This window comes from Meriones unguiculatus, chromosome 8 (assembly GCF_030254825.1).
Source record: "Meriones unguiculatus strain TT.TT164.6M chromosome 8, Bangor_MerUng_6.1, whole genome shotgun sequence".
Classification (NCBI taxonomy): Eukaryota; Metazoa; Chordata; class Mammalia; order Rodentia; family Muridae; genus Meriones; species Meriones unguiculatus.
In genome coordinates, this window is record NC_083356.1 from 73,648,087 (window position 1) to 73,661,550 (window position 13,464).

Consider the following 13,464-nt stretch of genomic DNA (forward strand, 5'->3'; position numbering starts at 1 on the left):
AAAATAGAGCTGGAGAGATGGCTCAGCAGTTAAGAGCAGTGTCTGCTCTTTTAGAGGTCCTGAGTTCAATTCCCAGCAACCACATGGTGGTTCACAACCATCTATTATGAGATCTGGTGCCCTCTTCTGGCTTGCAGGTGTATGTGCAACTAGAGCACTCATACATAATAAATAATCTTAAAAAAAAAAACACTAAAATAAATAAATAATAAATAAATAAAAGTAATCTTTTCTTTTTTCTTTTTAATGGGTCAACCTGTAGATTCTCGTCTCTTCCAGTCTGGGAAATGCTACAGTGGGTCAGATGATGGACGACTGGATCTAACCTGGAAGACGCAGAGTTGAATAAAGGTTGAGTGAAGAGGATCTGAGTGAAGAGCGCTGCAGCCAGCCTCGGGGAGAATCATCTGTAGCATCTAGGGAGAGGCTCTCAGCTCTCCCTGTCAAAAGCTCCACCCTACCCAGGCCAGAGAAGCCCGGGGACCCACAGCTGGCTGTCACTAGCCATTAAGCTCATCTGATCCTGTTTGGACTTTATGCTCTCCAGGAAACTCAATATAGACTCTAGTTTTCCACATAGCTCAGCCTCCGGGGAAGGAGCGCACAGATCGGCATTCGAGAAGCTCCAGTCTGCACTTCTCGTGAGGTTTCGCATTTGCATTCTGTGCTATTCATCGGTCTTGGGAATTTGGTTAGTGTGAGTCTCCTCCAGGCAAACTGAAAACACAAAGCCTGTTAGCTAGAAAGAGCTGAGGAGCTAGCCGTGACAACCGGACCAAGGCTGTGTACAGAGCAGAGGCGGACAGCAAAGAGGCGATGGTGGGGTGTGTGCGTTTGTATGAGTGTAGGGTGTACACACACGTGTGTACACGGCACATGTGCATGGCAGGGAGAGGAGGGCCTGGGATGTCCTATGCGATCATTCTTGATCTTAAGACAGTGTCTGTCACTAAGCCTGCTGCTAGGCAGGAGGGCCAGCAGGTGACAGCGATCTTCCTGTCACCTACACCTTACCCTGTTCAAGCACACCTGGCTTTCAACGATGGGTTCTGCGGGTGTGAACTCAGGTCCCCGTGCTAGCGCAGCAAGCACTCTTCCCATTGGGCCATCTCCCTAATCTGGGCTTGAGTTCTGTGCTCCAGTGGTGAGGAGAAAGGCTTGGAGGCTGGCTAGCAACCCGCAGCTGAAAAGCAGCTCACACGCTCTGAATGGGAAGCCAGGTCCCCGTGTGGCTTTGCTATGGTCCTCTCTCTCAGCCCCCCCTAACACCCCACCACACGCCTGGCTCAACAGAAAGCCCTGTGTCCTCCCACACTCCTGGGCCTTTTGTCTGTTACTTCCTCTTCCTGGAAAGGTAGTATGGTCTCCACCCGACTGATCACACTTCCTTGACGACTGACTAGCCCTTCAGCACTCTACCAGGATGTAACTCTTTCCCAGCTGAGCTATGCCCTCCTGTTTCTTTTTATTTTATGTGTGTGAATGCTTGCCTGCATGTATGTATGCGCACCATTCGTGTGCAGTGCTTGCAGTGGCCAGAAGGGGGCGTGAGAGTTCCCAGTGCCTGTTGTGAGCTGCAGGAAATGAGTTCTGGGAACCAAAGCCAGGCCCCTCAGCTCGACAGCAAGCTGCTGAGAGGTTTCTCCAGGCCTCGCCCTGCATCATTTCCTGTCTACCTTCCTATCACACCCTAAACCACATCTTAGTACTCTTAGTAGATGCTCAAAGAAGAAATAATCACCAGACCTGCTTCTCTAACCTGACACATGGCCAGTTTAACTACACTCTGTTTCTAGTCTACAGTGGGGTCATTTCATTATTTCCCTCTGACAGCCCAAAATAATAATGAGCTGGGTACCAGCTCAGTGGGCACACTGCTTCCTGTGTAAGAATATTAGTACCCACAGAGACAGCAGACAAACCTCAGGAGCCTGCTGGCCAGCCAGTCTGGCCTAAGAGGTGGGGTGGGTCAGAGTCAATGAAACCCATGTCAAGGAAGCTCAAGCGAGTATGCACGCACACGCGCACTTGCAGGAACACAGACACTTGCAAACACACACAAAGGTAATTTTAAAAATTCAGAGTCATGATGAAATTTCTATTTACATACATACTCAAGCAATCCAAATGTCTTTGTTTAAACACTTAGAGGAATTTCCACGTGTATCTTCCCTAAAGTAAATATTTTAAAATCTTAGTTATCTTTGTTGAGAAGAAATGGATCCTGAGCTAAGCTGATATGCAGAATAATTTATTAGATGTCTCAAGTGGCAAATACCCAGCTTTGTGAGGGGAGAAAGAATGTGACTTAAGAATCTGTTTTTAAAAGTGGTAAAAATAGCCTAAGAGAACTATTAACCTCCAGGATAAATTAAATGTATATATTTAGTAGACCCAAGTATGCAGTAAACCTTAGTATGTTTTTTTTTCAATTTGTTTGTTTTGTGTATATGTGTGCGCCTGAGTGTATATATGTGCACCCCCTGTTTGCAGGTACCCAAGAGGCCAGAAGAGGGTCCGGATCCCCTGGAACTGGACTTACAGATGGCTGTGAGCTGGGGTGCTGAACTCAAACCCCAGGGTTCTGCAGTGCAGCCAAGGCTCTTACCTGCTGAGCCATGCCTGGGACCTCAGGGTAGTGTTTTGAGAGCTCATTTTCTCTCTCTAACGGAAAAGAAAAATCACACTTTGATATGGCCTTCAGAGAACTGGACTGCTTCAAAAAACAATGACCTGCAGCCCCCCCCCACCCCAATCAGTTTGTTTTGGTGTTTGTTGGTTTTTGTTTTTTGCTTGTTTGTTTTGGTTTGATCTCTCTCTCTCTCTCTCTCTCTCTCTCTCTCTCTCTCTCTCTCCCTCTCTCTTTAATGAGACAGTGTTTCTTAGTGTAGCCCTGGCTGTCCTGGATTCACATTGTAGACCAGGCTGGCCTCGAACTCACAGAAATCCACCTGCCTCTGCCTCCCAGAATGCTGGCGTTACAGGCTTGCACCACCGCTCCTGGCTGCTTGTTGGTTTTTGAGACAGGGTTTCATGTTGAGGCTGGCTTCAAACTAACCTAAGGTGAGATGACCCTGAACTTCTGATCCTTCCGACTCCACCCCCTACAAGCCAGAACTGTGGGCATGACCCACCACACCCAGCGTAACGTCAGGTTGTTTTATTTTATTGTTAACATATACAAAGAATCAGTTTTAAATCAAAGGACAAAGAGTCTATGTGAAAACTAGAAGGCATGGTGCCATGATGCCCAGCCTTCATCAAGCGAGCTTGCATCAGGAGAGTCCTTAGTTTGTTCCCCAGGACCACGGCTTTAATTCCTATAACCCTCCCCTTTATTATAGTTCCCACTGACTCAGTGGCTCTCACTCAACAGGCGCATGCATGGTACCTTCAAGCAAGCACTTGCCCGTGACTTGGGAAGGAAGGCGTCACCACACCACAGAGATCGGTGAAGCAGGAACAGAGGGGACCAGCCAGAGTCAGCCAGCCCACCCTCTCCAGTGCTCTCTCAACCCGAGGATGATCAACGCACCATTTCTCCCCAGAGAAATTTCATCCCAGCTCAGGAGTCCACAGACAGCTTGGGCTGTACATAAATAAATACAAGTCCAAGGGGACCAGCATCCTTTAAAGGCCCACGCTTCCTTTTGCCACGGAGATGAGAGGAAGGGTTTAAAATCTTGTTACCAGATCTTTGAGGGACTAGGGTGGTGGCCCAGTTAGCAAAGCCTGGATACTGAAGCTCAAATCACCCACAGCAAAGAGCCAGTTGTGCTGTGGGCACCTGTAATCCTTGAACTGGAGAGAAGTGAGAGGTGTGTCAGAGACAGGGAGTTCCTAGGTGTCAAGACAGTCCAGCTGAAACAGCACACTGCAAGTTCAGTGAAAGACCTTGGCTCAAGACACAAACAAACAAACAACAACAACAACAAACAGTCAAGAGTAACTGAGAAAGACATATGAAGTCAACTTCTGACCTGCATACCCCACAACAAAATAAATAAACCAAAACTTTGAAAGCCTTACATACGACACCCAGATCACCCACAATTTAATTAAAAATACTTCTTAAACATACTTTCTTAGCCAAAAAATGAAAAAAATAAAATCAAAGCCTCTCTACTGCTCTGGCTAAGACCCATATGAAGTAATTTCTTTAAATTAGAAGAAAGTCTTTGGGGGATGTGGTGCTCCTGGGAAGACTTCCCCAGCACTGGAGAGAACCAGGTTCTGGGGCTGGAAAGATGCTGAGTGCTGCAGAGAGCTCACTGCTCTCACAGAAGAAGCGCAGTCAGTTCCCAGCCTGCACCAGCCTGTGCACAACCACCTGCAGCTCTAGCTGCAGGACATCTGACACTGTCCTCCAGCCTCCCGGAGCACCAGCACACACATGGTACACACACATGCATTCCGGCACTCACACATTCACATGAATAGAAATCAATCAGTCGTTACAAGAAGAAAGACCAGCTGAGCGCAGTGGGGCACGCCTGGAACCCCAGCACTCAGGGAGGCAGAGGCAGGTGGATCTCTGTGAGTTCAAGGCCATCCTGGTCTACAAAGTGAATCCAGGATAGCCAAGGCTGCATAGAGAAACCCTGTTCAAAAAAAAAAAAAAACAAAACAAACAGCAGAGAGAGAGGGAGAGAGAGAGAGAACCAGTGAGAGGATTGCTGGATAAATGACAACCGCTAGCTTCATTCACAACCACGTCTTCCAGTTCTGCAGCCCACAGCAGTTAGCCCAGCCCAGCTTCTCCATAACAGAGGCATCAACTATTTCACTAGCCAGGCCTGAGGGCACAGCCCTGTAATCCCCGTGGCATGAAAGACTGGGGCAGAAAATTCAAGCATCAAACCAGCCTGGGCTACAGAGTTCAAGGTCAGTCTGGCCATATTACTGAAAGGAAAGGGGGGAGGGGTAGTGTTAAATCTCTGTGGAAGAGAAATGTTTTTAAAGATTCTTTTGTTGTTGTTGCTATTGTTTTTCGAGACAGGGTTTCTCTGTGTAGTCTTGGCTGTGCTGGACTTGCTTTGTAGACCAGGCTGGCTTCGGCAACACTGTGCCCGCTTCTGCCTCCCTGAGTGTTGGGATCAAAGGTGTGCGCCACCATATCCAGTTTTTTTTTTTTAAGATTTATTTTTATTATATGTGCACAGGTGTGTTGCCTGTCTGTGCCTCTGTGCAGCATGTTCGTGCCCTCAGAATCTGAAAGAGCGGAGCAGGAGTCCCAGGTGGCTGGGAGCCACCAAGTGGGTGCTGGGAATCAAATCCTGGTCCTCCCTCTCGCAGAGTAGTCTGTGGTCATAACCTCTGAGCCATCTCCACTGGCCTTGGAAGAATACTTAACAAATATGTGCCCTGCCCTAGGTTCAACGCGCAGTACCAAAACCAAACAGGTTTTAGGGACCCAACCCTAAGTCAATGACAAGGAAAACAGGCCTGAGTGATGGGTACTAAAACAGATACTAGCTTAGAACTCCTGGCACCAGGAGCCCGAGGCTCATCTGCAAACTGGAGAAGAGGGGAGGAGGCTCAATGCTCTCCGTTAAGGCCCAGGAGCTACTTAGTGATTCTACCTCTCTTCCACTGTCAGATTTTAAGCAATGGGGAGAATATGGGTCTGGGCTTGGTTCTTCAGCAGGCCCAAGAGCCAGAAAGCACCATGGTGTGCGGGAGAGACTGCAGGGGACCCTACAAGGGTACACTGGGTACAAAGTGACAAAAGGGTGGCAGAACACAACCATTCTTGAGGCTGGGTGATGAACAGTTATGGCGGCTCATCATATTATCTTCTCTACTTTAAGTTGATTTGAAATTTTCTATATTAAAATGCTTGAACAAACAAGCAAAGAGAAAGAGAGAGAAAGAAAGAAGAATAAAACAAACTGCTGAAACAATAAAATTAGTTTTCCGTTTGTTTTTGTAAGGCAGTCTTGCTCTTGAGCCCAGACCGACACTACAGAGACTCTCAGCCTGGAGAGTGTTGAGAGTATAATAGTGAGCCACCATGCCTTACTCTTGGGGTTGGGGAGATGGCTCCACAGATGGGTGCCTGCCACCAAGCTTGATGACCTGAGTTTGATTCCAGGAACCCACAGAGTGGAAGGAGAGAGCTGGCCTGCGGCCTCCCTCCAGCCATGGAGCAAAGCACACCCCGTATATACACATAAAAAAATTAATGAATAAAATTTTATTTTTTTTTCTTAAATTTTGAGAGAGAAAAGCGCTAGCACTTGTACAGTAGAGAGCTTGTCTGGTATGTGAGAGGCCCTGGGTTTGTCCTCAGCACAAAATAAGTGGATTTTAAAAAACCATTTCAGAGTACCATGGAGCCAGGACCCTGAGAACAAACCTCTACTTCCTGCTGTAAGATCTTGGGTCAGTGGTTTCACCCACAGGAAGCGCAATCTCCAGCCTGCTCACGAGTGAAGGGCTGCCAAATGGACTCACATCCGACACGTGTGATAAGCAGCCTCCCTGGGCTTTGTCTCATCCGCCCAAGTCAAGGTCTTGATTACAAACTATCATCCCAGGCAAGGATCTACCACATCCCAGGCAAGGACTTACCCAGATGAGGCCCAAGGTCATGTTTTTCTTGGGGGGCAGATGGTAGCCATTTCTGCGCGGCATAAGCCTCCTCGAAATGGGCCATCGCTACCTGGCTCTTGCTGATGGCTTTGTAGAGACTGGGTGAGGCCTGCAGGTGACTTGATGGTTTCCTGTCATAGGCTGACCCTGCCCCACCCCCACAGGCCTTGCACATTCCTGAGAGCATCTCAGCATCTTCTGCCCAAAAGCTGCCACAAGTGATACTTGGCCCGCCTCTTCCTCATGAGGTGAGTCTAGCTCCAGTAGCGGGTAAGGCCACAGGGCAGTGTTGTGGGTGTTAAAGGGCTACAGGGTTGAGGCACTTAGAAGCCAGTTTTAGAAAGGAAAGAAATACAAACAAGCATACACGGAAAACCGTTGGTACTGGACTAAGTAATTCTTGGCTGGGTAAGTGGCTCAGTTGGCAGGGCCTGCCTGTAATCTCAGTACTCGGATGTTCAAGGTCATCCTCAGCTTCATTGCAGGTTCAGGCCAGCTTGAATTATTTAGGCCCTGTCTCAAAAAATAAATAAGCACATAAAAGAAAAAGAAAAAAAAAAAAAAGAAAAAGAAGAAGAAGCAGAGGGGGAAGAAGAAGAACAAGAACAACCAGCCAACAGGCAGGGCGATGGCGGCCTGCCCTGTAGTCCCAGACTCAGGAGGCAGAGGCAGGCGGCTCGCTGTGAGCTCGAGGCCAGCCTGGTCTGCAGAGTGAGTTCCAGGACAGCCAGGGCCACACAGAGAAATGAAAACGATAAAAACAGAACCCTACCACCACCAAGCAAACAGAAACCCCCACAATTCCAGTTACTAGAGTAGTACAGGCTAACCAAAGCCTCTGTCTAGCCCTCCGCTCAGCTGATACGATGTCACAGTTTCTTTTTTCACTAATTTGCATGTGTGCAGGGGCCGCCTGCATTGCTGAAGCCAGCACGTGGAAAGCAACCTGCAGGAGTCAAGTCTCTGTGGGCTCTGAGTGTGGAACACAGCTCAAGCTTGGCAGCAAGGGCTTACTAGCCAGGGTTACAGATTTTTTGTTTGTTTGTTTGCTTGCTTGTTTTCATTTTTAAATTTTATGATACACATGAAATTTTGGGTATTCTGTTTTCGTGCATGTCTGAGCAGCGCCTTCGTGCTTGGTGAGCACAGAGGTCAAAAGAGGGAATTGGACTGCCCACGACTGAAGCTACAGATAGCCGAGAGCCAGCACGTGGGTGCTGGGAATTGAACCCAGGTCCCAAGTTACAGTTTGAAGGTAAAAGCTCTTATATGCCCTTTGCTAGAAAGAAGGTGGATATTCTGCTGGGTGTGGTGGCTCACACTCTTAATCCCAGCAGTTAAGGTGAGGCAGGAGATCTGAGTTAGGGGGGAAAGTTCAGGCTATATCATGAATTCTAGACCAGCCTGAGCCCTGTAGTTTGAAGCTGCCTTTAAAATGTCCTATCACACCAGAAGCCTACTCCATATGCATTCATGGCACTGAAACAGGAAACAAATATTTCCGTACAAATTCCTGATGACTTCACGCCCACATTCTAAAATCTAATTAGATTAATTTCTCAGGGCATCTGTGTATTCTTGGGAGTGTGCAATTTTTCAGTATCAAAATAAAGCCTTATTCCTACGTGTGGGCGGTACTGACAGAATAAGCATGAGTGGTGCCTGCAGGGAAACAGGGCATCAGGGCAGGGCTAGAGTGAGCTGAGGTAGGACTTGGGAGCTTTGGCAGGCCCGAGCTCCAGGGCATCCCACAGTCGGCATGGGGGATGCAGAGCCTCAGAGGATGCTTAAGAGCATGCTCTCCCTAGCCCAAACACAGTGCACACATGGCTTCAGAACAAACTCACAAACTGCAGAGTGAGAGCTGACTGCATGGTCCCCGGGTTGCTGGCGTGCTGGCTTTGCTTCACTTCTGCTAGGCAGGAAGCCTGGGTGCCAAGCTTGTCCAGAGGAAGAAACAGAGGTGACTGAATTCAGCTAGGCTTAGTCTCTCTTCCCAGGCCCTTTTGTTCTGCTTCAGCATAGCTGGGGTCACAACTGTCCCTGCTGGCGGCCTTGCTGTGCACATGCATCTTCAGAGGTTTCTCCTACAGAAACCTTTGAAGGGCAAAGGCCTTCAAACAACTCTGAGGAAAAGTTTCTGAAGCACTGGAAAAGGTCTACAACCATTTAGAAGTCAAGGCAAAAGAGTTCGCACCTCTCCCAACCAGAAACTGTTAATCCTCACTACTTCCGGTTGAAAACAATCAGTATTGCCTGGTTTAACACCTTAACACATTATAAAGTGCCCTAACATAACTCCCGGAGCTACTGGGCCTGCATGCCGTGAACCACGAGAGGAATCTGCTTTTCAAAAACAATTCTCCTATGTGTGTGTTTATGTGGAGTGAGTGGGGGGGGTTGTGTGTGTGCCAAAGCACATGTGTAGAAGACGAAAGAGGAATGTAGCTCGACTGTGTTCCTTTGGGGACAAGGAGTACGGGGAAGGTGACAATCTCTGTATCACCTACTCGCTTTTACTGGGAATCTCAAACTGTTCTACAAAAGCCTACTTTTTAGGGCGTCTAAGAATACATATACAGAGAACACATATATATTATGTATAATTATATATTAAACATATACATGTCAACAATTGTATATATTATATACATCACTCTCTCTCTCTCACACACACACACACACACACACACACCACACACACCACACACACACAATCTCAACAAGTTGCTCAGGGCTCACGCATGCTGGTCACAGGCTACCCCAACACACTATACCCCGGCTCTGTTTTGATAAATCTTCTGTAGAAACGTAGATGGCCCTTGCGGTTCTGATGTCCCCGCCTAGAGGTTAAACCTATATTGCATGTGCTGCCAGGAAGGTAAGCGCCGCCCTTCACCCTGTACAACGTGGCTCACTGTGGAGGCCTGAGGTGCATTCAGTGTTACATAGTTACAGAAGTGATTTATTATAACCCTGTTACAGGATGATTGTTGAAGTTTGTAATTAACTGACTTTTTCTTTTCTTTTCTTTCCTTTTTTTTTTTTTCTTTCCACACTGGGGATGAACCTAGGGCTTCAGACAACCTAGGCAAGCAACCTATCATTGAGCTCAGTTTCAGCTTTAACCTAATCACTTTAAAAACTGTTATCTAAGAAGGCGGAGGCAGAGACAGGAGGGTCTCTGAGAGTTCAAAGCCAGCCCCTCTACATAGTTTGCTCCATGCCAGCCAGGGCTACAGTTAGACCCTGTCTCAAACAAAAGCAGATTTTAAATAAATAAATAAATAAATTTTTGAAAAAAAAAATTAAAGGCTGCCATTTATATTTTATTTTGCGTTCTCCCCGTGCCAGTACCTGGGGTAGAACTCAGGCTTCATGTGTGCTATGCAAACCACTGATCTATGTGCTCAACCCTTTCTGTGTTCTCAATTTTTGACATAAACTCTCACCTGAAGTTGCTCAGGCGGGCCTTGAACCTCCCATCTCAGGGAGGCCTTCAGTCCTCCCATCTCAGCCTCCCTCCAGCTGGGATTACAGAACTGACCAGTAGGCCTGGTTTTATTATACTCCTTTGATACAAAAATACAACTTTTATAACTTCCTCATAACTTATAACATTTTACAAATTATCAAAGCTCACCTAGACTGTGAATGCTTTCTGCTTTAGAGTGGGAAAGAAAGAAAGAAGAAAGAAAGAAAGAAAGAAAGAAAGAAAGAAAGGAAGAAAGGAAGGAAGGAAGGAAGGAAGGAAGAAAGGAAGGAAGAAGAAAAGGGTCTTACTCCTACCAGGATGTGGCTTAACAGAGGGCTTCTCATGTAGAATGAGGGTTCAAAACCAGTTTTTTTACAGCCTTGATCGACTTTTGCTGAAGTCCCTGGACTGTGTAGAATCTGTCAATATCACTAAAGGTCCACGAGAGCTGCAGCCACCTGCCACCAGTCACTCATGGCCACCAAACTGCACCACTCCATCTAGAAGCATCATTCTGGCAAGTGAGGCTTTTGGGCCCCATCATTATCTCATTACACATGAGCGAGGTCCCAAAGCCACCATGTAAGGAAAACCCTTAATCAGGGCCCTGGCCTGGCCGCCAGGCCCTCTGCACATCTCCAAGCTCCTGACCACGAGACACACAGCCAGCTTCTTCTGCCCTGCTTTGCTTCATTCCTCCAGGCTGGCTTTATCTCCTTCCTTTCTTTCTTTTCTTTTTCCTTCTTGAAAACTGTTTTCAAAAAGCCAAGATAACTGACAATGGACATTTTTGCCTTAAAATTAGAAGTTTGCAAATTTTTCTTGATAGTGTCATAACATGCTCACGCATTCCCTCCATTAAACTATGAGCTACCCAAAGGCAAAGGCCTGTACTCAGCATGCCTTAAAAACAAAACCAAGAATTAAACCACCCTTTTTTCATTGTCATATACTTCGTATATAATATGGCTGGCCAACGTGTTATCGACCATAAATAAACTCACAAGGTTACCAAATAAAATAAAACCAAATATTTCATCTCTCTTGCCATTAAACATATCTCCCAGGCATTCTGGTTTTTTCTCTGCACCTCCAGTCTGGGTTTGTCCCCAGCACCTTGTGGTAAAATACCAGGCAAGTATTTTACCACGGAGGAACATCTTTGGCAGCTTTTTGGTTTGCTTTTTCAGACAGGGTCTTGCCATGCAGCCCCGGCTGATCTGGCGCTCGCTATGTATTCCAGTCTGGATGCAAACTCACAGACATCTCCTGCCCCAGCCTCTCCAATGCTGGAATTACAGGTGTGAACCACACGGCTGGCTCCTGGGCTTGACTTCCTGTCTTCCACTCCCAAAAGACGCAGGAAGGAAGGGCAGCCATGCTGTCGGTTCTTCCGGCAGCCACCTGCCCTCTTCTGGATCACCCGCTGCTAGAACAGCCACCAACACGGCTAAATGTCCACCTCCCTTAGTCACTCGGGAACCATGGATCTCCCTTCCGACTCCATCCTGTATGAACAAGTGAGGGGACCACATGCCCTCACTTCTATTCTGTCACTCACCATGACTTCTGATGTGCCCCCTCCCCAGGTCACACACACACACACACACACTCAAAGTCAACCAACCTACTAACAACAACTCAAAAACTAAACCGCGGGAAAACAGAAAACAGCGCCGAAAGGCGGACAGTTTTGCCTAATGGAGGTCTGCACGAGTGCTTCAAATTGTGTGTTAATTTACTTTCAAAATGGGTGTGCGCACACACCACCTGACACTGACAGCTGAATGAATGGGAATCCCTAAGACAGAGGATGTTTATGAAATGAGTTATCTCGATTTACAGGAGCCACTGCTCGGGTTCCGGTACTAACAGAAGCTGCTGTCGTCTAAGAAATGGTTATGTAAAAACAATTAAGGCAAAAAAAATATATATATATATATATTAAGGAGGACGCATTGCATTTCTCTAACTGCCCTAACCTTGTTTTATTTTGACACGACGCTTCTTGGCCTCATCTTGGATGGCAACATCACCCCACACTTTCTCCTCCACACCCTTCACAAATGGAATTCAGAAAGGTAGTCAGCGGGCAGTGTGGAGTCCATCACTGGCGCGTTTCGGCGCAGTAGCCGCGGCTTCGTCCCCACCTTCACCCGGCTGCGCCGCCAGCCTATGCCCAGCCTTTCCCAGGTTGCGTCCAGAGGAAGGCAGGGCAACAGGCCCTGTCCCTCGGCCAACGGCCTCTCGTTCCCGGAGACTGCCTGCCCCAGCGTCCTCTGACCGCCCTCGGTGGGACGGTTTCCAGCACAGGCTCGCTAAACCACCTGCACCCCCAAAGGAAGGATCCCTGAGAGGCCATCCCCTTTTGAAACCGTTTCGTTTTCTCTGGGCAGCAGGACAGAAACAGGTCCTCCGCAACCGCTCTTCCCCGGTATCCTATGATCTCCCCTACTGCTGTCTGCCCGGCTAGAGCCGCAGCCCCCTTGAATTCAGAATCTGAGCTGTCCCCCGAAGAATTACAAGTGCGCCCCAACAGCCCCAGGGCTGTAGCCCCAGGGCTACAGTCCTCACTTTCAGAGGGAAGACATCACCCTTCGCTCCCGGCACCCCAAAACCCAAGACCCCAAACCCCGCGCCCGCCAGGCCGCCCCGCCCCCGGGAGCAGCGCGGGATCCGCCCGCACCTCGGAGCACAGATTGGCCCCAGAGCTCCGGCCAGGGGAGCGCGCAATTACGCAGCCCCGCAGCGCGCGGGCCCCACGCCCCCGGGGACTGCCCGCGGGCTGCCGCTCCGGCAGCCGGGACCCAGCCCCGGGCCGCCTCCAGGCCGCCGGGGCCACCCGATCCGCGTTCCGTCCGCGCTGAGCGACGACGCACGCCGAGGCCCCTCGCTGCGCCACCCGCCCAGGCCGCCCGCGCGGCCCGGCCCCTCACTCACCCAGAGCTCGGTGCCCCAGCTCATGGTGCAGGGACCGGGAAGGGGCCCCGGACCCTCTTCGCCGGCGATCGCTGCGGCCCTCCGGACCCTGCGGATGCGGAAAGCCCGTCGCCCGCCGCCCTCTCCGGCCCGCGCCTCCTCTGGCCCCCGCTCTCCACCTCTCGTCGCTCCGCGCGGAGCAAAATGGCCCGAGGAAGCAGCAGCAGCAGCGACCGCCGCAGCGCGCCCGCCCCGCACTGGAGCCGAGGGGCGGGGCGGGGCGGGGCGGGGCGAGGGGCGGGGCGGGGCGGGGCTGGACTGACAGCTCCTGCGTCCGCCCCGCCCCGAGGCTCCTTTTAACCGGGTTGCCGGGGGTCTGGAAGGAGGCGAGCCCCTCGGGACCTCTCCACGCTCTCGGGACCCGCGCTCACTGCTTGCAGACTGGGCCGCTCGTGATCGCGACGCTCCGTCGCGGT

General features: G+C 49.5%; 1 protein-coding gene across 25 annotated transcripts in view; it reads right to left on the reverse strand.

Annotated features, from left to right (window-relative positions):
- Positions 1-13,254, reverse strand: part of Fnbp1 (formin binding protein 1) — a 112,222-nt gene extending 98,968 nt beyond the window's left edge. For 10 of the 25 annotated variants that reach the window (XM_021652783.2, XM_021652634.2, XM_060389896.1 and 7 more), the window contains exon 1: positions 13,010-13,252. In XM_021652783.2, coding sequence (XP_021508458.1) covers positions 13,010-13,033 — 24 coding nt within the window. In that variant the 5' untranslated portion in view covers positions 13,034-13,252. Of the gene's footprint in view, positions 1-13,009 lie in introns of all 25 variants that reach the window. The other 15 variants (XM_021652934.2, XM_060389897.1, XM_060389892.1 and 12 more) reach the window with 4 other exon arrangements.
- Positions 13,255-13,464: the final 210 nt, after the last annotated feature.